Source organism: Neophocaena asiaeorientalis, unplaced genomic scaffold (genome assembly GCF_003031525.2).
Source record: "Neophocaena asiaeorientalis asiaeorientalis breed wild unplaced genomic scaffold, Neophocaena_asiaeorientalis_V1.1 scaffold474, whole genome shotgun sequence".
NCBI lineage: Eukaryota > Metazoa > Chordata > Mammalia > Artiodactyla > Phocoenidae > Neophocaena > Neophocaena asiaeorientalis.
The window spans coordinates 695,401-721,042 of NW_020175391.1; the positions used below are offsets into that span (position 1 = coordinate 695,401).

A 25,642-nucleotide genomic window follows, 5' to 3' on the forward strand; every position below is an offset into this window, starting at 1 on the left:
TGCCATTCGCCCATTCTCTGGAATCTTTGAGTACCCTACTGGTATTGTGCGTGCGTGCGTGCGTGGCGACGGGTTGTAAATCCGGGAGGTTAACTCAGGTGAAGGTAGCAAGCCTCTTGGGCGCCAGGGTCGACTCAGTTCTTAAATGCTCCGTCAGGCGACCCGCGATGCCTTAACTCCGAGTCGGATGCCTAGTGAGCAACTCTATAGTATAGTATAGTTGTTCCCCAGGCCTCTGCTGAACACTTGAGGTCTAGTACCAAAAGGACGTTACCTCTCACACACACGTACACGCCCCGTTCACCCCAGTCGGTTAGGGGAGCGGACAGTTTTCGGGAGTGTGGCGGACCTGGGGTTTGGCTTAAGTGAGTCGACTGTGTCAAAGGGGGGAAAAAAAAGGCGCCTTCGCGGCGGAGATACAGGTCCCTACTTCGGGTTTCGGAGGCGGAATCTTGCGCCCGGAGGGGGCCGCACATAACTTTCCGATCCGAAAAGCACCGAAAGGCGGAAACAAAACAAAACAAAAAACCCCCCAACGATCCGTCATGCCAACTAAGCTAGGGGGCTCTGAGAAGGCAACAAGGCGTTCCGGGGGCGGCGGGGCCAAACAGAAGGTTGAGGTTCAATTCGGGAGCTAGAAAGCGTAGAAAGAGGGTTTCGCGGGTAGCGCGTTCCAAGGGAGCGAAGGGCTGAGGAGGAACATTCTGACACAGTTGCGCTCAAAACTAACTCTCACCCTGAAAGAAAGGAAAAACAAGGCAGGGAAAACTGTTGGCAAACTGGAAAGTAGAAAGGGAGGCGGGTGGACGGGGGTAGGGGGGGGATTCTGCCCAAGCCAATCAGTGGCGCTGGGGCCGATGACGTCACAACCAATGGACAGCCAGCGCGGGACTTTCAATTATTGTCCCGCCCAATCGGGAAGAGACTGTGCCTATAAAGACCGCTGCGGCGGGCTGGAGCCCGGTTCCTGTCCTTGCGTATCGCTGCGCTGCTGAGCTTGTGTCTCGGTTCGCTATGGCCCGTACAAAGCAGACCGCCCGCAAGTCGACCGGTGGCAAGGCCCCGCGGAAGCAGCTGGCCACCAAGGCGGCCCGCAAGAGCGCGCCGGCCACCGGCGGCGTCAAGAAGCCGCACCGCTACCGGCCGGGCACCGTGGCCCTGCGGGAGATCCGGCGCTACCAGAAGTCGACCGAGCTGCTGATCCGCAAGCTGCCCTTCCAGCGGCTAGTGCGCGAGATCGCGCAGGACTTCAAGACCGACCTGCGCTTCCAGAGCTCGGCCGTGATGGCGCTGCAGGAGGCGAGCGAGGCCTACCTGGTGGGGCTGTTTGAAGACACGAACCTTTGTGCTATCCACGCCAAGCGCGTGACCATCATGCCCAAAGACATCCAGCTGGCCCGCCGCATCCGCGGGGAGCGGGCTTAAGAAGTGTGTGTTCGGCTCGAGGTTCCATCATATCCAAAGGCTCTTTTCAGAGCCACCCACAACTGCACTTGGAAGAAGCTGTGCCACTTGTCCGTGCTCTCCCGGCGGACCCTCGCGTACCCCGGGAGAAGAGGCTGTTAGAGTGGGCACAGCGTTGGGCTCCAACAGATAGGCTAAAGAAAGCCTAGGTATCCGGCCTAGCCCCCTGCTTGCTGGCCGCCTTCCGGGGTGTGAAGATCTTTTTGAGTTTGGTCAGTCGGATTCTCTGGCCTGGCGAGCTTGCCGCTGCGTTCTTGGGCGCGGCCAGGACGCCCAGTTTCGCTCCTTGGAGGCAGCCACGTGTCCTCCCGTAGGGTCGGGCTCTTCTAGGGCGTCTTCGTACTCGACGTTGGCCCAGAACTGTAATCTGTCCCGGGTTGGGGGGGGGAGTGGGGGGGCCGGTTAGACCAGGCGGAGTCACTAGGGGACGCTCAGGATTCGTCGGGCTTGAGCGCGCGGGGGCTGGCCTTCAGGCAGCAGAGAGCCGCGCGCAGGTCTGACCTCCTCACCCCCGCCGGAAAGGGCCCCGCCCCGCGTGGCTCCCCGGCACCGGAGGGAAATCGCCATCTCGGTCGGTCACGCCCCGTTTCTGCTGGGGAAAGTGTGGTATTTCTGGGGTTCAAGTGTCGGTAATTTGGGGCCTCACTCCCACCCTCTGCTTCTAATCAAAACCCGGGGGTTGGATGGAAGCGTGTTTGTACAGGTCCTAAGCCCACTTTCGTGAGCTGGGCGTTAAACATATTGCTCCTTTTCTGCCGAGTTCACAGTGAGACTCACTCTACTTTGCGAAGTAATCTCTAAAAGCTTCAACCTGTGTTTGGATTTTCTTCCCAGACTTGGTAGTGTCTCTACATGTTTTATTCAGACATGTGGGGAGTCGGTCCCCAGGTTTTGGATTACTCAGCAAAAGAACAGAAGTGGGGCTCAGTTCAAGTTTGGGGAAGAGATCAAACAGGCAGAACATGGTCCTCCTTTGGGGAGAGGAAGTTACCCACTGTTAGGAAATAGTGAGAATGGAGGCCTTAGAGATGATTCTTGTACCATTTGGGAGGTGGAAGTGCAAGGCCTCTAGTGGGCAGTGGCGTGGGGCAAGGTCTTGTAGAGCCCATCTCCACAGAGCTCAGATACAAAGGCTGTACAGGTCTTAGGTGACACCTCTTAACCTTCTCAGTCACTTATCTGAACTTGGAAAAGGCCAAGACTTATGTTTTCTGCTTTGTCTTAGCACAGTGCCAGGTTAAAAGCATTCATTATAGAGATCAGTGAGAATTCACAGAAGGGAGAGGGAAAAGGAAGGATATTTACTTTTTGTTTGTTTGTTTTTTAAGCTTTAGTTATGTCTTTTGAGATGTGTCAGAAAAGGGGGGAGCAGTGTAGGGACTGCGGCCCCTCCTGCTACAGGTTGCAGTGTGTTTCTGCTCCAGGGTCACAACAATTTCCAGAGCATGCCTCTGGGTCTCTGCCTAGACCCTTATTATCTGCTTAGGCCCCCAATGCAGGGTGGATCCAGGGCCTGGATCTGTACTCTGAGTTAAGAAGTAGTGAATTCAAGGGGTGTGTGGGGCACCAACTTTGCACCCGTCATCTCATCCATCCTCATGGTAAAACTTTCAGGGACATACAGACATAGGGCTCTCTGAGGTACAGCTTGAGGTTCTCTGGTGAGTGACTTGTATAGCATCTCAGGTTCAGGAGCAGCTGAGCAGACCCCGGAAAACTGCAATTTTGTGTCAAGTGTCGGTGCTCCACATCCTCTGCCTGCCTCTGAGATCACATTGCTTTATTTTACCAGTCTGGGCACCCTTAACATCCAGGAAGTCCTTCTGTATGAATCTCAAGGGAAGTTTAGTGGCATTTCTTTTTTTTTTTTTTTTTTCCAGTATGCGGGCCTCTCACTGTTGTGGCCTCTCCCGTTGTGGAGCACAGGCTCCAGACGCGCAGGCTCAGCGGCCATGGCTCACGGGTCCAGCCGCTCCGCGGCATGTGTGATCTTCCCGGACCAGGGCACGAACCCGTGTCCCCTGCATCGGCAGGCGGACTCTCAACCACTGCGCCACCAGCCCTGGCATTTTTGACATCCAGTCAGGAATAGCATAAAATTTTGTGTTCCTGTCACTGTAGAGGCCTACCCTCACAGCAATCTTTCAAATCTATTTGTTTGGGAGACCAGCATAAAAGAAGTTCATCAATGCAAGAGAACAATTTAAAATGTAAGTTTTAACATTTAATCATTTCTGTACTTAAATCATTCTCTACTCTCAGATTGAGAGTTAAAGGAAAATTAAGGGCAAGGTAAATAAATGCTTTTCCTTTAGTGATTAGGTTCTATGTGGTTAGATTGGTTTCAGGGAAAGTCTGCCCCAAACCTGGGATTTTTAGGAATAGAAAAACAGTATTTGTTCAGGTCTAATTCTGCCTTAGTGAGGGTAGTGGGGGACAGGTGCATGGGTGTGTGCAGAGAGAAACTACATGCCCTGTTGATTCTACCTTTGCTTCCTTGGAAGAGGACTTGGCCTTCGGGTTCACACCATCTCCTGATCATCCTTCTCCTTCTCCAGGTCCTCATCTCAGCCTTCTCATGTTCTCTTTCTCTTCCAGGCCACATCAGTATTTCTGGTTGTTTCACCCATGCTGACCTTGGCTGTTTTTTTTTTTTCTTCTCTCCTTGGAACTAAAGTGAGATCACGGCTTCCCTACTTTCCATATCTCTGCTTTCTGTCAAGTGCTCCCAAATTGGTATCTTCTGAGACCCCTGTCCTGAGCTCTACACCAATATTTCTAACTGCCTGATGGCCAGGTCCTTCTGGATAGATAATAGGCACTTCAAACTCAGCTTCTTTCCAAAACTGCATCATCTTGCTTCCCAAAGCTATTTTTTCCCTCCTATATTCCCCATCTTAACTGAAAGGCACCTTCACTCCCTCTCCCCCATCTGTACAGGTCAGCAGTTCCTTTTTTTTCTCATTCGTCCAAATTTCATGGGTCAGCCAGTATTATCAAATTCTCTACCTGACTTTCAAGTCTATTACCCTCTCTCCATCCATCTATGGTCCCTGTCTTAACTGACAGCCTCACCAGCTCTGTTCTAGAGGATTAAATATTCAGACTTGACTCTGCTTTGCTACTAAGCATACACTCTGTGTGAGAGCTGTCTTTTTTAAAATGCATTTTTTTTGAGCCTGTCACTTTCATTCTTAAAAATTTTCTGCCTCCCTCTCTATTCCCTTCAGAATAAAGTTCACCTTCCTTTGCATGGCAGTCAGAGCAGTACAGGTTAATAACTGGTAGGGACTCTGGAGTTAGACAAACCTGAGTTTGAATCCTGGTCTCGCCCATATAACAGGTATCTGACTTCAGCAAGTAAATCTCTGTAGGCCTCATTTTCCCATTTGTAAAATGGGGACAACAGTATCTTGCTAATAATGTTGTTGGAAATATTAAAAGTGACAGTTCCTATAAAGTAGCTAGCACAGTGTCTGATCCAGAATAAGTATTCAATTACTTTTAGTTACTCTATTAATAGTTATTAAATTTAAAAATCTCAATAAAAATTATTTTAATACACATCTAGTTCCTGGTATTTCCCAGAGCCTCCCCAGATTTCAGGTGCACTGCCAACTGAACAGAAGGTTCTAGCCCCTCAGAACAACTGCAATCCCCAAGTATACAATGTCTTCACACACTCCATTTCTTCTCTCCAGAATGTCCTCCCCTTTTTAGGTAACCCTGAGAATCCCTGCTCATCCTTTCTTCCCTTTCTCCTCTTTGCTTTTATCTCTTTAGGCCCTCCTCCTTGCTTCTCCCTCATCCTATCCTAACACCCCTTCCTATTCCCTACTCTTGGCATTAGGCTGGCATCATTCCTCAGGGTGAGGACTGGTCCTTGTTCATCTCTGTGGCACCAGCACCCAAGCAGTGCCTGGAACACCATAGGTGGTCAAGAAATGCTTGATGAGGGACCAATTCTCCTGGTCTTCAACTCTTTGTCTTATATGAGGGAGCTGAGCAGAAGATGCTCCCAGTTCTTGGAGTACTTGAAGTTACAGATCAAGAGCTGGCCTGGACTGGATATCTGGGAAGAGCTTCCAAAGTCCTTGGGGGGGGTCCCAGAACATGGGAGCAGGAAACTGTCTGTGGGCAGGGTACCTGGAAAGCCCAGGTACCCCTTGCCTATGAATGGCCACAGTCCCAGACAGCCTGCTCCTGGTGACAGGAACTGAGAGAAGAGTTCACTGAGCTACATTCCCGCCAGTGCCCCCAGTCTGTTCCTGAATGCAGAGCATCTGGGGAGGAGAGTCTGTTTCTATACCCACAAAGACATCAGATTCAGCCCTCCTGACAGGATTTTTGGGGATATGGTATGGGATTGGGATGTGGTCAGGAGCAGAGAGTGAAGTATGTATAAAGAGCAGTAAGAAGGGGAGGAAGGATAGTAGAGGAGAGAAAGCGGTTGGGAAGCAGAAGTCTAGGGTCCTCACTGCAATGAACTGGGGCTGATACCTGAGACCCCTTACAGCGTAGGGCCAGGGCTCCTGACCCTTAACCAGGAAAAGACTGCAAAGAGAAAAGACTGCGATCTCCATTTCCTCATATGTAAAGCAGGATCCAATTGCACCCACTTCAGGATTGCTGTGAGGATGAAAAGAGATAATACAGCCCATACAAAGTGCTTAGAACAGAACCTTACATATGGTCATAAATCAATATTAGTAGCATCATTAATATCAGTGATGTAAATATTAGTGACATTAACGTGAATTGATGTAAGTCACAGTTATAATCATGTCATAGAAAAAAGAATGACAGGCACACACACATACAAATTGGTGAATACTTTTCAACACACAGCCAGCTTCTAGACTGTGCGCCTCAGGAAGTAAGAATACCCAGGTCCCTAGATGGCTTATGGCTCATCTTTCACTCTCATTCAATTTCACAGTATCCCAGGATGGGAAGAAGGGCGTTTAAAATTTCTGTTGAATAGCTGAAGAAACTAAAGCTGCTGAGGGAGAGACACCTGGGAACGTGGGTCATACAGCTGGAAGACAGCAGATGTGGAACTTGAGCCTGGGTCTTGTGTTTTCTTTTTGTATTAGATTCATTGTGTCAGAAGAAAAACACACACAATAATTACATGTAGAGATACACTATCACTATATATGTATAGTAGCTCTGATTTCTGCTGACTCCAAACTATAGAAAGATATAATTTTATATTACTACCTGCTACACATTCACACATATCTAAAAAATTGAAACAAGTTATACAAAAGGATATTTTTTTGGTTTGGGATACACCTTGATATTTTCAACCCTATTCTATTTCATTAATAAAAGATACTGCTTCCCATTCTCTACATTGATTTTATCACCTGCTCATGGGTTACAACCTGCAACTGAAAACCACTGCAATAGAGAAAATTACAAAGAATAAAGTAAAATCATCACTCAAATTAAAAAATTCTTACTGTTTTGTTCAACAAGAAGCCTGGCTGGGACTTCCCTGGTGGCCCAGTGGGTAAAACTCCACGCTCCCAATGCAAGCGGTCTGGGTTAGATTCCTGGTTGGGGAACTAGATCCCACATGCATGCTGCAACTAAGAGTCCCCATGCTGCAACTAAAAAGGTCCTGAATGCCACAACTAAGACTCGGTGCAGCCTAAATAAATAAATAAATAAACAAGAAGCCTGGCAACTGTTCCTAGCTGGAGGCATTTATATGAGTTTGCAGAAATGGGAACCAGGTCCTTAGGCTCTGTGAGAAGACATGCACTATAATGAAGGCGAGCCGTGGTAGGCAGTGGAGAAAGGTGCAGGTGAATTATCTGGAAGGTCAGAGGGAAAGGTCAGTTTTAACCGAGGGATCCACGGAGCTCTTCTTGTAGGACAACTTGAGGTGGGGTTCAAGAGAAAGACAAGGAGAATTGTGAGTGGTGGCTGGTCCACAGGGTCCAAGGCCAGAAATGGGAAATGACTTTTCAGGGGTGGGATTTTGAGGCCGGCTTATTGGGGGTCTTGAATGCCAAAGTGGGGAGGGGGTAAATTTTACTCTGTAAACAGTGTAGGGGGAGGGATTATAGAAGAGGAAACAACAAAATTAACATACATATGTAGAGATGCTCATAAATACTAGTAATCAGAGAAAGGCAAATTAAAGCAATAATGAGATAATCACTTTATACTCGATACTCTGGCCAGTCATGGAAAGTTGAATAATGCTAAGGGTTGGCCAGGACAGAGGGCTTAGGTGGTTGGTGCTCAGCTGGTGGGGTGTGACCTGGGGCAGCCATTCTGGAGAGCAGCCTGGTACTTCTTAGGCCAATTAAGGTTACACATCATGGGAACCAGCAGCTCTGTTTGTAGGTATTCATCCAGAAGAAATTCTCACACAGGTCTATCAGAGACCATGACAAGAATGGTGGAACATCAGAAACAATGTGGGCATTCATCACTGGAAGAGATGATAGAGAAAATGTGGTAGACACACTCCATGGAGCGCTCTGCAGCAGTAAGAGACAGTGGAGTATATGGACACATAACAATAAGGACAGATCTTAAAAACATAGTTCTGAGAGAAATAAGGAAATGAGATCTAATAGAATATTATTTATGAAAATTTTAAAAATTAATAGATTTTGCAATCACACATAGAAATTAAAAGATACTTTAAACATAGTAGAATGGTTTTCTGTGGGGGGGTGATGGGGAAAAGATAGGGAAATTGGGACAAGAGAGTAAGAAAAGTGGGGAACGCCCAAACGGGGCAATGCCTTAAGCAGGTGGGTAACGTAATCAGGGCTGTGTACACTAAGGGTTAATCCGTAGTGGGGATGCAAAAGGAGTCAGAAGTGAGCAGCAGCCAAGTCCCAGACCTCAGGGGTGTAGCAGATGAGAGGTGCTGAGCATGAGGAGAACAAGGCAAGCAGCCACAGCAATGGACTGGAGGGAAAGTTTTGATGTTATTGCAGGTAGAAGATCGCCTGAACCTGGATGGGGATAGAAGGAGGTGGTTATGGCAAAAAGTAATCAAAGGTGTCTCGAGACCTTCCTGCCTGAGCGACTGGGAGGATGAGGCCACCATCACAGGAATAGGCAGGCTGGGATGGGTAGCTGCTGAAGCATTCAGGCCACACTGGGTCAGAGCTGGCACCAGGCAGAAGCAAGTGGCCATGTCCTTCCGGCAGCTGGGATTGTGGATCGGGAGGCGGAGCTAGAGACCAGCTGGATTTTCCTATCTGCCCAGAGGAGCTAGAGGAACCAGTGGGAGTGCCTGGGAAGAGCTTATAGGGAGATCAAAGAAGGGGCCTCTCAGGAATCTATACCACTTAGGGATCTGGTGGGGAAGGGAAGATGAGTAGAGTTTTGTCCTAAAAGCAGAGGAAAAATATCATGAGGACATTGGATCAGATGATTTATTGGGTCTTTTCCAGAATCAATATTATATGGTTCTATTAAATAAATGTAGCAAATGTATTAAAGATCCTCAGATTATTTGGGGTTTTCAAAATTTAGGCAAATATTTCAGTAAGATTCAGGAGCATCGTAATGTATCAGAGAATGCCAAGTTATTTAAACTGCATGAACATCAGTTTCTTGCTTTGAAAATGGGGATAGCTACCTTTTGGGGTTGTTCTGAAGATTTGTAAACTATGCAAACAATATAAATGGTACATACTAGGTATTCAATAAATGGGAGCTATTACTCATTATTCTCTTGTTTAAAAGTTAATTCAGGGACTTCCCTGGTGGCACAGTGGTTTGAGAATCCACCTGCCAATGCAGGGGACACGGGTTCGAGCCCTGGTCCGGGAAGATCCCACATGCCGCGGAGCAACTAAGCCCGTGCGCCACAGCTACTGAGCCTGCGCTCTAGAGCCTGCGAGCCACATCCACTGAACCCTCGTGCCACAACTACTGAAGACCATGCCCAGAGCCCATGCTCCGCAAAGAGAGAAGCCACCGCAATGAGAAGCACGTCCACTGCAACTAAGAGTAGCCCCCGCTTGCCGCAACCAGAGGAAGCCCGCGCGCAGCAACGAAGACCCAACGCAGACATAAATTAATTAATTAAAAGTAACTAAATTAAAAAAAATAAAAATTAATTCAAATCAAAGAGTGGTACCTAAATTCAACGCCAATGGCCACTTCATGGTTAGAGAAACCAGAGGTTACTGTGCCTCCTTCCATCTCCATCTATTTTTCTCCTTCAATCCTGCTGCCACTATTCTTGTCCAGGGCCCTGTAAGGCTTGCAACAGCCTCCTAACTCATTTCAATTTCTAATTCTCTGTCCCCTTCAGTCCACCTTGCACACCTCAGCCAGACTAACCTTCCCAAAATATCACTCTCAACTTGCTCAAGAATCAACAGAGATCTCCAGGCTCTATTCTACTGTGTCTAATCTCCTCTGACTGATTTCAAGGTTCTCCAAGATTCATCTCTTTAGGGTGTGGTGAGCCCAGCTGAGAAGCAGACCTATCATCAGGCCTCATTAACAAAAAAACCCAAAAGACTGGTATGGAAAATCACCCAGAGGATTGCCTGCTGAAAAATAGACATATGTGTAGTGAATTCTTTTCCTTTTCAATTTATAAAATTGAATTCTTTTTAGCGAATTCTTTTCCTTTTCAATTCATAAAACTCTGTTTTTTAAGATTTAACTAATATTTATTGTCTGCCATGTGCCAGGCACTATGCTAGCCATTTTGAGATGGTTTATCCCCCTTCCTATATTTTGAAAACATTGAGTGTTTTTTATAATAAAGACTTACAAAGGAAAAACAAAGTGGCTCATAATCCTACTCTCTAGATTACTTCTGTTGATACACACACACACACACACACACACACACACACACTAAAAGTGATACTTTCCTTGAGAGAGAATCCAACAGTACAGAAAGGAATAAAATGAAAAGTAAAATCCTCCTCTTCCCAGTCTCCTACTTTATTTCCTCTTCATAATGGTAATAACTGTTAGAGATTGCTAATATTACTTCCAGAAAAATGTTCTATTTATTTACCAATAGAGTTCTATTTATTTACCAATATTCCTTTAAGACAATTTACACAGAAGACACACTATCCTGCCCTTTGTTTTCTTTTTCCTTAAAAATATATTTTATCTATAAGTGAAATATATAAGTGAAAAAAGTATATATATATATATATATATATATATATAAATACAAAAGTGAAAAAAGCAAAGGACATGACCTTGAGATACATATATGAAGTCCTTCTATCTCAACCCTTACAGATATAAAAGTGCCTCTGAATCAATCTGCTTTATTCTTTTTAAAGGATGCACAGCTTTCACATAATGGATATTTCTTAATTTATTTACTCAGACTCATATTAATTAATATTTAAGTATTTTCCAGATTTTTGCCACTAAAAACACTCTTACAACTTATTATCCTTGTGCATATAATTGGGGTACATTTTCAGTATACCTGAAGGGTTTTTTTTGATAGGTATTGCTAAACTGTAAGCTTCCAATCCAAAAGTTTTGGTACAACTGACTCTGGACATTAGCAATTAAATTTGGTCAGTTTGTTATTTAGTTCTGAATCTCACGGTCCCTCTTAGATGGGATGAGCAAAATGTTAAGTGTTTCCTGATCTTGCAAAGTTTCTTTCTTAAGGCCGTGGGCCCTCTCCAACCAATCAGAATCCCTGCTCAGGGCTAAACTTTGTGAACTCACGATTGAATTTTCCTCAGTCAGGTTTTGATTTTGGATTTGTGTTTCTTTGATTGATTTCCCCCCCCTCTTCTCTTCCTTTGCTACTTGGATTTTGTGTTTATGGTTGGGAAGTTATTGCATTCAGTCTTATTGCGTTGTGAGGTGGTAGAAAGGAAATGAAGGGCTGGTGGCCACTCGTATGAGAAAATTGAACTTTGGCAAAGTTAAGATTTGCCATGATTCATATAGCTAGACTATCTTCCTATCTATCTATGTATCATCTATCTATCTATCTATCAATCTATCTATATCTTCTGATTGTCTGGGGTGGGGGGAATTGTACATTCTTATTTTAAGACAACCAAACAATTCAAAATGTTCAACGAATATAACAAAAACCAACATCCATAAATCACTCAAATTTTTGTGAACATTCTTCCTGATAATTCTCTATACATCCATACATATTTATATATACTAGTAATATTCTGCATTAAGGATAATTCTATCCTTTTGGCTCAAGTAGAGAAATAACATGTTCATCAATAGATAGAATATAAAGTTCAGAGTAAAAGGTTTCAAAGGAAGCAAATAAGAATGTTGTGAAAGATGACAGGAGCATCCAGTCTTCTAGAGCATAATGCTGTTATTCAGAGAAACAGGGAGCCTGGAAAGGAAAGGTAAGACTTCAAACTGGTCCATTGTGAAGTCTGATTAGCCAGTGGGACACTTAAGTGCCTCTATGACCATGGTAATGGAAGTAGACATGCAGACTGGGCAAGAATCATTTATATATATATATCCTAGTGGAAGTCTTGAATTCACCCAGGGAAGGAAAGACTTGGCAGCCAGGGCTGGCTTACAGAGAGTATTTGAGCCACTCAGGGGTAGAAATGGGAAGGAAATTATTTTGTTAGCAAATCAGAACATTGGGACTTCCCTGGCGGTCCAGTGGTTAAGACTCTGTGTTCCCAATGCAGGGGACACGGGTTCAATCCCTGGTAGGGGAATTGAGATCCCACATGCCACGCAGCACGGCCAAATAAGATAAAATTAAAAAACAAACAAGCAAAACAAAAAAGCAAATCAGAGCATTAATTCCTCACTGTTACAGATAGTTAAGAACAACAACAAAAAAGCCATTTATTAACACAAAAACATGCATAATGCATATACTGTAATTTGGCAATATTCACAGGCTGGATATGGCTAACAGAGGATTCGGTCATGTCCTATTATAATAGTATTTAGTGGAGTAGACAAGGTGGGAACAGGGATCACTATTAAAATCACTGTAAAGAAGATGCATAATTAATGGTTAAAGGACAAGATCTTGGAGAAATTTAGGAATAAATAAAAGAAACATATCCACTGATTACAAAATTCAATACTGTCAAAAACACAAACCAGTAGAGAGCAAACGTATGGACAGCCAGGGGGGAAAGCGGCGGGGGTCGGGTGGTGGTGTGATGAACTGGGAGATTGGGATTGACATGTATACACTAATATGTATAAAATGGATAACTAATAAGAACCTGCTGTATAAAAGAATAAATAAAATAATATTCAAAAAAAACCCCACAAACCAATAATATTTAGTAAAACAAGCTAAATACATTTTTTATTCATACTTCTTTTTTGCCCCAAATGCTTTTAGGAAATAAGCTATTTTAACTTTTTCCTCCTGAAATATTTTGTCCTACAAAATTTTATTAGGATCATTCACCTAATGTTTTTCTTTTCCATCAAAGAAAGCAAAATTTAACATTATGGTAAAAAATTAGGGTAATATATACTCAGATTTTAAATATTTTTTTTGATTTAAAGAAAAACTGTTACCTAGATCAGTCATTCTCAAACTTTAATGTGTTTCAGAATCAACTGAAAGGTTTCTTAAAATACAAATTGCAGGTCTCACCTCCCAGAGTTTCTCATGCAATAGGTCTGGAGTTAGTCCAAGATTTTGCATTTCTAACAAGTCCCAGCTGATCTGATGTTCCTAGACTAGAGACCACACTTTGAGAACCACTAGTTTAGATAATGGACATGTTCCCCCACCCCCTTCCTTTATTCTTTGGTTTCTTTTCAAACTTTTGATATCTCCTTCTCCAGAGTATCTCAGTGAGGATCAGATATATTCAATCTGCATTGTCTTTAAAGTTAAAAAAAAAAAAATCACAGTGATATTTGAAATACAAATGCCATCAGTTGCAGTTGAGATTTTAATTTAAAGGGAAGCTGAAACATCTTGACCATTGAATCCTCTTATTTATTTCTCACTTGGACATCGTCACAAATGTTATTCTTGCCTCTCACCCCCTATCCTCCCCCTCCCCTTTACTGTATCTCTTAATAGGATACCAGGCATTTAGTTCCTTCTTCTTTTTTTTTTTTTTTTTAATATTTATTTATTTATTTGGCTGTGCCAGGTCTTAGTTGCAACATGTGGGATCTAGTTCCCTGACCAGGGATCGAACCCAAACCCTCTGCATTGGAGCGCCGAGTCTTAACCATTGGACCACCAGGGAAGTCCGTCAGTTCCTTCTTAACAGTCTGACACAAGCCCCACCTCCACAGCCAAGCTTGCTCATTTTCCATCAGCCAGTGACTTCTGTAGTGTTAAGACTCCTACAGTAATCATTGGCTACATTTCTCATCATACCGAATATGTGCCACCATGTACTTTTGGGCTGTGTATGTTAGTATGTATGTATGTATATGTATGTATTTATGTATTATTTTTATCCCCTATTCTGATAATAAGCAATTACAGGCAAGTCTCACATGCTTTGACTTTCTGGCATCTCCATTGCTAAGCACCATGTTTTAAACCTAGCTCACCAAGTGTTAGATGCTAATGAGAGCTGCCAAGTGTGGAGACCAATAATGCAATAGCTGGCTCATCTTTTGGGAGCTGACATTTCTTCTGTAGAATTTTTTCTTGGCTACATACAAGCCAATTTAGCTGTAAAATCATAAGCCTAGATAGAACACTAAAAAAAATCTTTTACTTGCAAATGTAATAGCTGCAAAACTATAATTAGGTTTAAGGACCAGAGGAGTGGACCTACATTTCAATTCAAATCAAGGCGATTTAGAAGTGATAGTATAGAGAATGGCTTTATATATATATATATATAAAGGAGAATTTACTTTTGCCTTGTCAAAAATTAAATTGTGCTTTCTGTATTGACGGTGGGTACGTTTCTGCCGGTCTCTTACTCTAGGCTACAACAGGCCCTAACGGAAAAGTCACATACCCGAACTGTTTCTTGAAGACTTGTTTTCACATTAAGGTTATATAGTTCGCTCAGATTTTATATAAGGTTCACACTTAGTTGCTTCTGCATTTGTCTCTTTGTAATGTTATCACTGAAAGACAAACCTCATAAACTAAATTCTCCCTTAAATGTAGCGTACGCATGCACGCACAGGCCCTACTCTCAGCAGATAATTGTGAGGTGCCTTTAACACCAAAAACACAGGAAACCAAAAACACTTTCCATACACTAGCCAGATAATTTCCAGATGTACTTAAGTATTGTATTAATGAGCTCATCTCTGGTCTAACAACCTATATTTGTTTCAGTTTTGAATGGTTGGTGACTGGATTTGGTTTTGCTAGTGCTTTTGCACCTTTCCAATTGAGCAGACTAATGACACAATTACCCAATGTGCGCACAGCGTTATGCCGCCCAGCCCACTCCCTCACTGTAGACCTGCTAAGTGAAACCCACACACACCACTTTCCAGTCTGGTCCAACGATTACAAATGATACACGCTCAAAAGCAAACTGAAAAATGCTTTAAATCTGGAGCACGTATAGTCTTTCAGGCTAGCAAAAATTGACGCAGGCAAGTGAAAGGCACTTTGGTAAGTGACTCGGATTTTCAGGGCTGTTAGCACTTTTGGGCATCGGTACCTCCTAGACTCCTGATCCCACTACTAACCAACCCCCGAATTCAAAGTTACCTATACTTCAGGCAAGTGTCTAGCTCTTCTGATGACTGGGTGGTTGGCCCTAAAAAGGGCCTTTGAGATTGTCACGTAGCACAGAAGCTGCAGCTTAACCTCCGAAGCCATACAGGGTGCGTCCCTGCCTTTTGAGCGCGTACACCACGTCCATGGCAGTGACCGTCTTGCGCTTGGCGTGCTCCGTGTAGGTGACCGCGTCCCGAATGACATTCTCCAGGAACACCTTCAACACACCTCGAGTCTCTTCGTAAATGAGACCGGAGATGCGCTTGACCCCCCCGCGCCGAGCAAGACGCCGGATGGCGGGCTTGGTGATGCCTTGGATGTTATCTCTCAAAACCTTGCGGTGGCGCTTAGCGCCACCCTTGCCCAAGCCTTTGCCGCCCTTCCCTCTTCCAGACATAGCGGACGAGGTCTGAAAACACCTTTGAGACAAGCAAGGTCGGCTTTTCCCCTGATATACAAGAGTAGCGGACCAGATTGAAAACCGAAAGCGCGCGGGCGGGAAGCTGTCTAAATGGGCCCAACCCCCTCGACAGTTCGTCATTTCTTTTCTGCTGTTTCCCTATCCCTCCTTCACCCTCCACAGCTCCCTTCAACGGACTCTCACCGTTTATTTTTATTTATTTATTTAACTTGTTTATTTTTGAAGTATAGTTGATTTACAATTTTATATCAGTTTCAAGTGTATCGACAGCGATTCAATATTTTTATAAGTTAGACTCCGTTTAGGTATTATAAAATACCAGTTACATTCTCTGTGCGGTACGATATATTCTTCTAGCTTATTTATTTTATATATAGTAGTTTGTATCTCTTAATCCCCTAACTCTTATATTGCCCCTCCCCTCTCGGACTCCAATCTTTTAAAAGATCTATTTGCCAGAGTCCCCGGGAGAATTCGGATCCCAGCTTCCGGATCCCGTCGCTGTTTTCGCCTCTGTCTCTCTCCCTGTGTGCCCCCAGAAGGCATTAAATTTAGGCTAGGAAGAAAGGAATAGTGGAGATGACCAGAGGAAGAGCAAATGGAATCCAGAAACGGAAAGGAGAACAGAGCACCAGCGCCGTGTACAACACCGACAGAAGGATCCCAGGCTTCGGAACCACGGTTACATAAAACTGCAGCAAAGGCGGTTCCCACAGTGAGACTGACAGACCCAGTAGGCGATCTCAAGAGCAGCGGCACCTTGGATGTGCGTGGAGGCGGAAGCAGGGAGAGCGCCATAATTCCCGAGTCTCGCCTCTGTTTTGTTGATATGAGGCATGGAATTTCACCTCATCTAGGAGAAATCAGATCCTAGGAAAATTGGTCTGTATACTGCAAGATTTCTAACATGGAGGTCAGTGAATCCAACTCACTGTCATGCAAAGCTCTGCTGAAAGAAGCAATATATATAGAAAGAAGACTGAAGAGCCTCTGTACCTCCGTTTCTACAGATCCTCTAATTCCGACCCTTGTTTTCAGCCAGAATTCAGTGCCCAAATTGAGGCCCTACATGGAGCTAGCAAAGTTTGCTGGATTGGGTTTCACAAGAGGACATCTGCTCCATATTGAGAGTCATTACCAGAAACTTCCTTATGAAATCGGGATTCTACTGATAACACGTTTATTACCAGGGCCTTCTGTAGAATACAGGAGGAGATATGGTTTCTGTGTCACAAATAATTATGTTTTTTTCTGAGACATTATTATTTTTTTGATGTTTAAAAAAAATAACGACAACAAAAACCAACTTATGTTCCTTCTTTCAGCTCTCCTTTAGCTCAACCTTCTATATGCTAATGAATCTTAAATCTATATCTTTATCCAAACTTCTAGGCTCCAGACATGTAGATTCTCCTGGGTGTTCTTTAGTCATTTTAAACTCAAAATCTCCCAAAATCAAAATGTTTAAACTTAAAATCTCCAAGGTATGACTCTCGTGGGGGCTGAGGGAATATATTCTCCTCACCCCACCCCATAAGAATGGGGTTCTCTCTCCGCTCTTTGGATGGTGCCACCATGCATCACATGCCTAAATCAACACCCTGGAATTCACAATAGATGTTGAAGGGTAGTAGCATATGCCACCCCAAAACATGACTGTAGGAATTCAGGACATGCTACCTCAAAATATGCTGCTTTGGTGTATTGATTATTTTGAGCAGTAATACTTTGAAAAACAGCAAATGCAGGGACAGAGTTTCTTTGAACTCCCCTTATCTGCCTAAAGACAGATCCTTGGAAAGGAACCCAATTGACAGAAATCCCGTCCCCAGGTGGTTTCATCAACCAGGGAAGATTGACTCTTGTCACAGGAGAGGAGACTAGAAGTCAACACCAAACTCAAACTTTACAAACTATCATACCTCCCATCTATTCTACGGGTCCATTCATCTTTCCTAAAAATCATTTACTCTCCCTAAGAGGCCTACCTGACCCCTCTTTCCTGTTAATCTGTCTTTGTTAATTTTCAGACCCAGCCAGGGACCCTAAGGGGGTCAAGGAAAAATTTTCCTCCCCTACACAACCCCTCACTGTACAGTACAGGCAGTAGTGTTAAGGACTGGTAGAAAAGAGGAAGTGTTTATCAATGAGTAGGATGATGGGGGAATGAGTTTAGTTCAGAATGGAGTAAGAAAAGAAGCTCAAAATCATGGCTTCTCAATTTGGTCTAGGGCTGCAAGCTACTCAAAATGAAAGGGAAGCAGGCACATGGCCTGACTAACCCACAAACCAAAGATTCAGTCTCAAAATGGGATAATTGAAGCCCTGGCAGTGCTTGAAGTCAAAAACTAAACACAAACTGCCTTCCTGAAACATATATTTTAATTTAGTTCATTACTTTTGTATTAAAACGAAACACATGCGCATATAAAACATTATATGCCTAATAATTCACTTACTAACATTTTCTCTTGCCTGTTTATTCCCTGTGGTAAAATTTAAGCTTCTCATCCCTGTTTTCTTCCCCTCGTCAGTACTAAATAGTGAAATTTCAGTGCTGTCTCAAAACTGCAGATTCTTATTATTTCTAATGAAAGAAACTTCAGTAATATTAAAGGGGAGAAATATTCCCTCTTCCTCACAGCTGCAGCAAAGCAGAGGTTCTTCTTTATTATAAACTTGCTTCTGATAAAGTGGTGTATTGAGAATGCTCACAGGAGTATCACTCTATTGTCCAATGTGGAGAATAGGTGAAGTTGAACTAACATGAATCAGAATTCTGTTAAAGGTGACTTCTAAGGCAACCATATATCAGATTGTTATATTCAGAGAAATGTTACCTATGACCCATAATGATATACTATTCTGATTATCTTATTTGATTTGTTGCCCGGAGTTAATATTTAAATTGGCATCACTGTTCTTGAGTAGAAATTCTTATTCAATTTCTTTATTAAGCCAGAGGAAGACTCTTGGAATTTTCTTATTCTCTACATTATAAAGGTAATATAAGTCCCATTACTGTTAGATTCTATATAAATAGCTTGAGAATCTTTTTCTTGTTTAAATGAACACATCCATATAGCTTGGCCAAGAGTGCATACATTAAAGGAAAAAAAAAAAAGAACATTTCAAAGAAATGTGTCGTTTGGTTGGGCAGATTTGGGCTGTCATCGACACCTGCCCTGGGGTAGTTTCCTCTTCTGATGGGAATAGTTCAGTTGAGTAATTCGATCGTATGTTGTGAAGATTCTTCAGTGCTTTAAAATAACCCCAAGCCTGATGAAACTGGAAATCCATTATAATTTCATTCTTTTGCTTTAGAATATTACACAGGCCTTGTTGCTTATCCAGGATGAGCCATAACTTCTCTGAGACTCAGTTTATTTATCTGTAAAATGAGGGAAATAACATCTATTTCACAGAGTTGGGATTAAATGAGATAGTGTATGTAGAGTTTTACAATACTGAGTAGTGCTCTGTATATGTAAGACATTATTACAAAACCACCACAGGAGGAGGTAACAGTTGTTCACATCAGCTACACTTTTGCGCTGACAGTTTAGCTCTTCTCCCTAGAGCACGAGATTGCTGCTGCCTAAGGAGACTTCTAATATGAATCAGAATTCTCTTATTAAAGGTGACTTCTAAGGCAGCCATACATCACAGATTGTTATAAAGATAAGTTTCTACCTTGTGTTTAACGTTCAGGAAATCCTTTCAAAATCACTTTTATTTTATTTTGACTTCAGGAAGATGGTCATTCATCCTGACACCATAGAGATAAGTTTTGAGCCTCTTGGGGCTGCTTTTGTTCTCAGGCTTGAGTTTTTATAAGATTTGGATGCAATAATTTTTTTTAATCAAATAAGCATACGAGTAAAAGTTTTTATGTCAGTTATTACAATTTAAAGCATTGGTAACTGCTGTTTTATTACATGTAATTTTCCGAGAAATTCTTCAAAGCATATGAAATAAAAGGCAAAGGATCTTCAATTTCCTTACCGAGAATAGAAAAGATATGAAACTTTAAGCGTTAGAAAACACTTTATTGAAGAAAATATGCTAGCAACTCAGTAATCAACGAAAAATTTATTTGCTTTGACACTTTAAATTTAAATCTGACTGATAAGCAACTTTATTTAAAACTCTTCACCATTGTAAAGGAGAAATTAATATTTCTGGTCTTATCGTCCGTTACTTAAAGCGTTCCATCTATAGGACCAAATTAGCCATTGATGGATTGAGGAGAAGGAAACCGCATTCCAAGGGGAAAAGGCTGAAGGCTCTACTCTGTAAATTGGTACCAGTCAGCACACAGCTTTGGCGGAGATCCGAATCGGTAAACATTTAGTTTTTGGTTCCTTCAACCACATATTTTGCTGAACCTCAGTCATAATGTAACTCTGACTTGCTTAGCTCGGTGTCAGAAGCTAAATAAATGTTAGCTATGGGAGAGGAGTTACAGTAACTAGTAAGTGGAAATGCAGGCTGAAACCTAGGGCATGCTTGCATTTCGAAAGAACCTGCTAATATATAAATCCCAAGAGTGTAAAAACACTTTATAAATTGCTCTTACAAACGTTACAGCAGTTTAAAGAAAAGGTCTGAAAAGAAAAATCTGTGATCGATAAGATTATAGAAAAGTACTGGAAAGGGGAGGTTATAAAAGATTAGCATAACAATCTTCTGCCCGATAGATAGGATTGATTTCTAGCCAATGAGATTACATTTTCGGAAATTCCTAGTTTTTCTGGCCCAATCAAGACGAGGCTATGTCTATAAATATGACTGCCTACGGGCTGGTGAGTAAAACCAGTGAGATATCATGGCGCGTACGAAGCAGACTGCCCGGAAGTCGACCGGTGGCAAGGCCCCGCGGAAGCAGCTGGCCACCAAGGCGGCCCGCAAGAGCGCGCCGGCCACCGGCGGCGTCAAGAAGCCGCACCGCTACCGGCCGGGCACCGTGGCCCTGCGGGAGATCCGGCGCTACCAGAAGTCGACCGAGCTGCTGATCCGCAAGCTGCCCTTCCAGCGGCTAGTGCGCGAGATCGCGCAGGACTTCAAGACCGACCTGCGCTTCCAGAGCTCGGCCGTGATGGCGCTGCAGGAGGCGAGCGAGGCCTATCTGGTGGGGCTGTTTGAAGACACGAACTTGTGCGCCATCCACGCCAAGCGCGTGACCATCATGCCCAAAGACATCCAGCTGGCCCGCCGCATCCGCGGGGAGCGGGCTTAAGGCACACGTTTTAAACTAGACGATTTAAAGGCTCTTTTCAGAGCCACCCACGTTTTCATAAAGAGCAGCTGTTTTCATAAAGAGCACCCACGTTTTCATAAAGAGCAACAGGAACTCACCAGCTTTAAGCTTGGTGAGTTCCTAATGCACAAGTGTTAAGGGTAAAGTGGGTCTGGGAGTCTCGCATGTGTTGGGTGGTGAGGTTATGGAATTAAGGCAGACAGACGCTAGAGGGACCGCCAGAGGCAAGGTCTGGGTCGTGTCGGTCGGTCAAGTACTGCTTTTATTTGCTGGCTTGATTTCTTAGTCCAGAGCGCCAACCTTGCTAAACTTTGCAAGAGGATAGAATATGTTCTACCAGTCGTTTGTAACGCGTTCCAAAGTGCTAGTACAAAACGTTAGCACAAATCTGAATACTGAAATTAAGTGACACTTTAGAAGGCCGTCAGTATAACTGTTGGGATGGCAATCTGGGTTTTCAGCCCGATTGTACAGTTACTAGAACTAGGCCGGATGTTAGATAAAATCCTCGGTCCCCAAGTAGTTACTCGGGATTTCAACTAAATGGGGTCAAGAGTCCCGAGATGTGTAAGAACCCATCTTCCTCGTTGCATAAGACAGGAGGCGCAAACCGCGAAAAAAAAAAAAAGAAAATGTGGGCTGAGGTATTGTTGCAAAAACCGTAATCAAACAAACTTCCACAAAGTAGTACAGGAGTAAAATGATGCAAAAATGAGAAAGTTAACTTGTCTTTAGCTGGCACTTCAGATCTCCAAGTAAAAGTGAAAACCAGTTAACATCAAAAGACCACAAACAGGTGAAACTACTTTTTACATAATTTAGTGGTTAGTGTGAAATGGAACATTTTGATTGGTTAACAAGACATTTGTTCTAAGGGCCATTGAGGGAGCGCAAGCAGAACCTTATTTACATGGACTCCGCCCCTCTATGACGACACTGTTGGATATTAACCAATAAAAACGTAATACTGTGCTAGTCTTCATTTGCATACAGGCTCTATAAGTAGCGCGTAACCAACCTGCTTCGGTGTAGTCGGGATCACTTCTACTGGCGTGTGGGGATTCTCCTGTGTGAAGATGCCGGATCCAGCAAAATCTGCTCCTGCTCCTAAGAAAGGTTCCAAAAAGGCTGTCACGAAAGTGCAGAAGAAAGACGGTAAGAAGCGCAAGCGCAGCCGGAAGGAGAGCTATTCTGTTTATGTGTATAAAGTGCTGAAGCAGGTTCATCCAGACACCGGCATTTCTTCGAAGGCCATGGGCATCATGAACTCCTTCGTGAACGACATCTTCGAGCGCATCGCGGGCGAAGCGTCGCGCCTGGCGCATTACAACAAGCGCTCGACTATCACGTCCCGGGAGATCCAGACAGCTGTGCGCCTGCTGTTGCCCGGCGAGCTAGCCAAGCACGCCGTGTCGGAAGGCACCAAGGCGGTCACCAAGTACACCAGTTCGAAGTAAGCGTGCAAGAGACGAACTAGAACATCAATTTTACCCCAAAGGCTCTTTTCAGAGCCACTTAAATTATCGGGGAAAGTGGCTGTAAACACTTGATAAAAGGTGGGTTTAGTTGTTGGTTGGGTGGGGTGGGCCCATGATCACGAGTGCTTTTGGACGTGGGGCTAGATTGGGACAGTGATTGAATGGTTGCCCTGTTAAAATCTAGGACCTCCTATGATCCAGTGGTGCCACCTGGTGGTATGGGTCATGTTGCTGGTAACAAGTGATTGGTCCTTAAGGTGGTTCCTACCTAGTCTGAGTCCTCAGTGGGAGCTTAGGTACTGGAGGAGCGGGGCAGGGCTGTCTCTTATTAAACTATTAAACTAGTAAGCGAGTTGGGTTTTATTTTATTCTGGCGTACAGATAGCCCTATAGTTTACCCAGTTGCCGCTTTTTCTTAATGTTTTAATCTGTTTTTAACATAAATCTCTAGGTGTCTGTCACAAACTTTCAACATCGCCAGATGCTTAATACGTTGGCCTACCTAGCCCCGTGACCCTTAACCAGATAGATTTCCCACCCCACCCCCTCCATCACACTCCCATGGTATATTGGCAGTATCTGGAGACATTTTTGATTGTCATCACTTGGGGAGAGGGGCGCTACTGGCATCTAGTGGGTAGATGCCAGGGATGCTGCTAAACATCCTATAATGCCTAGGAGAGCCCCCACTACCAAGAATTATTTGGTGACTGATGTTGACTCTTGCGCCAAGGTTGAGAGACCCAGTGCCCAAAGACTTCACTTCCTTCAGGATATTTTCCCTTCTGGGTTTAATCCTCATTTAGGTCAAACCTTTCCCCACTCCTACCCTGCTTTTGGTGAAAACTGAGCAGCACTTAACTTACTGTGCTTGTTTACACTCCTCCACAGGAAAATTATCTTCTCCAGGGCAAGGACCTTGTCTTGGTTCTGTAACTCCTGGTTATAAGGCCCACCTCCAAGCTTGCTAAACATACTTCCAGGTGCCTCTCCTGAAGTTCCCTGATAAGGTCCCGTTGGAGGTGGGGGACTGATGAGGTGGTTTTTAGTGTTCTCAGGTGTATATTTTTAGAATAGATTTTGGGGGCATGGTGTACAAAAGGGCAGTTAACATGTGGGATGAATTTCTAAGGCCCTCTCAGTTCAAACCTTGCATAACTCAAGACCAATCCCGAAAAAGGCTGGATATTCTACCAAATAAAATATACCCTTGAGGCAAAAGGAAAAGTCTTAGCTTCCAATTCACTTGACAGTCGAGTTTTGAAATTAAGCCATTCCTGGTTAAACTTGGGGGAATTTAAATGAATTTTTTAAATGCTTAAAATGAATTTTATTCATTTGTAATGTAGGAGTTCGAATTTACATCTAATTAAAAGTTGCATAAAGTGGGCTGTATGTGATTTCTTTCTTTCACTGGGAAACTAAGATTCTCAGTGAGTCATCTTTCCCTAGAGACTATCAGACAAGAGACCAGGGAAAGATGACTCAAATGAGAATCTAAAATTTCTAGTTGAAAGAAAAGAAATCATTATACAACACATTTTATGGTAGGAAAAATCACTCTATAAGTGAGAATTTACATGTGCCAGACCCTGTGCTAGGTGATGGGGATATACAGGTGCTCTCCTTCCCAAGTCCATGAAGTGCACCTGGACTTTTATTTGCGACCAATATATCAAGTATCCTCTGGGAAGTTTTTTTTTAAGTTTTAGTTTTACCCAATTTTCACTGTAACATCTTTCAACTTTTTAATCATCTGATTTTTGTAAAATGGAATTCTTCATCGTTCCCTTTAAATTCTGTGACTAGGTGTCATTATTTCTGTACTCCTCATCCAGGTTGTAACATTTTCTTTTCACTTTAATATGTCTCTTTAAACTTAAAATTTTCACATAGACTATTTTTTAGGGTTTTTCATTATATTGGAAAGTTCTGGCTGTCCCACCCTCTTGCCCACAAAGCAATTTAAGTCACATTGTACTTGGCTCCCAGCATCTCAAACCTGCTGAAGCTTTCTTTGTTCACCATGATCCTAGCTTGAGAGAAATTTTATTTTCTTGTTCCCTGTGAGATTCATTTTCTTTTGCAGGGGGTATGACTATAGTAAAGCATGCGAATAAGCCTTTTCTCAGTCATCCCAAGTAAAATTTATCAGAAAATATTGTTGGCTTAACATGTCCCATATCCAACCGTACTTGACACTTCCACTGCTGTCTTCCCACTCCAAGCCACCATCACACCTCCCAGGTATTTGCAATGACTTTCTGACTGGTCTCTTTGCTTCCGCCTCTACCCTCACTCTATTTTCCACAAACCAGCTAGAGTAAACTTTCTGAAACCTCTAAGTCAGATCATGTCACTCCCACACCATCCTGCCCAACTGAAAATCCCCATATGGCTTCAGAGAGAAGGTCCACACTGATACAATGGCCCACATCCACCTCCTCTCTTACCACTCTCCCTTTTGTTTGTTCTGTTTCATCACACTTGTCTCCCTGCTCTACCTCGAATACACCAAGGCCCTCCTATCTCAGGGTCTTTGTGCTTGCCATTTCTTCTGGAAAAGCTTTTCCCCCAGATATTTATATGACTGGCTTCCTCATTTCTGAGGCTTCTGCTCAAAACTTCCATTACTCTTCAGTTCTTCCTTGACTTATGTAAGATAGCAAGCCCACCTCCCTCTCTCCCCCCATTTCTTGGTACTCCTTGTCCCCATACCTTGCTAAATTTTCTTCCGTGTATCATCTGAATACTAATGTATTTATTTACTTATTTGTTTATTACTGAATCAGAGACTGCTACTCGTAAAAGCTGTTCTTTTTCCTTACTTTAACCCCCTGCTTTATGGGTGCATGGCTTCTCAGTTAAAGGCTAATTTACCAGATTTTCTTGCATCTGGGTTTGTTCATAAGACAAAGTTCTGAGCCAATGAGATATGAATGGAAGTGATACATATTATTTCTAGTTTGTGTCCTAAAAAGGAATAGATATGTACTGCCCTTGCCTTTTTACACTCTCCTCTGGCTGGGTTACAGATACAATGGCAGGAACTATGGCCGCCACTCTGGGCCCAGAAACAGAAGCCATGTGATGAGAATAGCAGAACTGTTCTACTAACCCTGGACGTGAGAGATGAATAAACTTGTATTTTGTTTAAGCCAATTTTTTTTTTAATATTTGGCACAATAATTTAGACTGTTCTCCAACCAATACGTTGTCTGACTCTCCTCCTACCTTCTCAGAGTAAGTCCTATGAAGGTAGGTACTTTGTTTTGTTCACTGCACTTTGCCCATCATCTTGAGCTGTACCTGGAATAGAGTGGGCACTCAGTAAATACTGATGGGATGAATAG

The 25,642-nt window shown here is 43.4% G+C and overlaps 3 protein-coding genes across 3 annotated transcripts; 2 read left to right on the forward strand and 1 right to left on the reverse strand.

Annotated features, from left to right (window-relative positions):
• Window positions 1–46: 46 nt before the first annotated feature.
• LOC112413766 (histone H3.v1-like) lies at window positions 47–20,890 on the forward strand. Its single transcript, XM_024765827.1, has 5 exons — window positions 47–1,419; window positions 1,598–1,826; window positions 1,938–2,093; window positions 15,313–15,435; window positions 20,375–20,890. The coding sequence occupies exons 1-5, from the start codon at window positions 1,015–1,017 to the stop codon at window positions 20,788–20,790; spliced, it is 1,329 nt and encodes a 442-aa protein (XP_024621595.1). The 5' UTR covers window positions 47–1,014; the 3' UTR covers window positions 20,791–20,890.
• On the reverse strand, window positions 15,188–15,528 carry H4C14 (H4 clustered histone 14). The gene has a single exon (XM_024765836.1). The coding sequence runs from the start codon at window positions 15,525–15,527 to the stop codon at window positions 15,216–15,218; it is 312 nt and encodes a 103-aa protein (XP_024621604.1). The 5' UTR covers window position 15,528; the 3' UTR covers window positions 15,188–15,215.
• Window positions 20,891–21,143: 253 nt separating the features above from the next.
• Window positions 21,144–22,326, forward strand: LOC112413772 (histone H2B type 2-F). The gene has a single exon (XM_024765833.1). The coding sequence runs from the start codon at window positions 21,888–21,890 to the stop codon at window positions 22,266–22,268; it is 381 nt and encodes a 126-aa protein (XP_024621601.1). The 5' UTR covers window positions 21,144–21,887; the 3' UTR covers window positions 22,269–22,326.
• The last annotated feature ends 3,316 nt before the right edge of the window (window positions 22,327–25,642 follow it).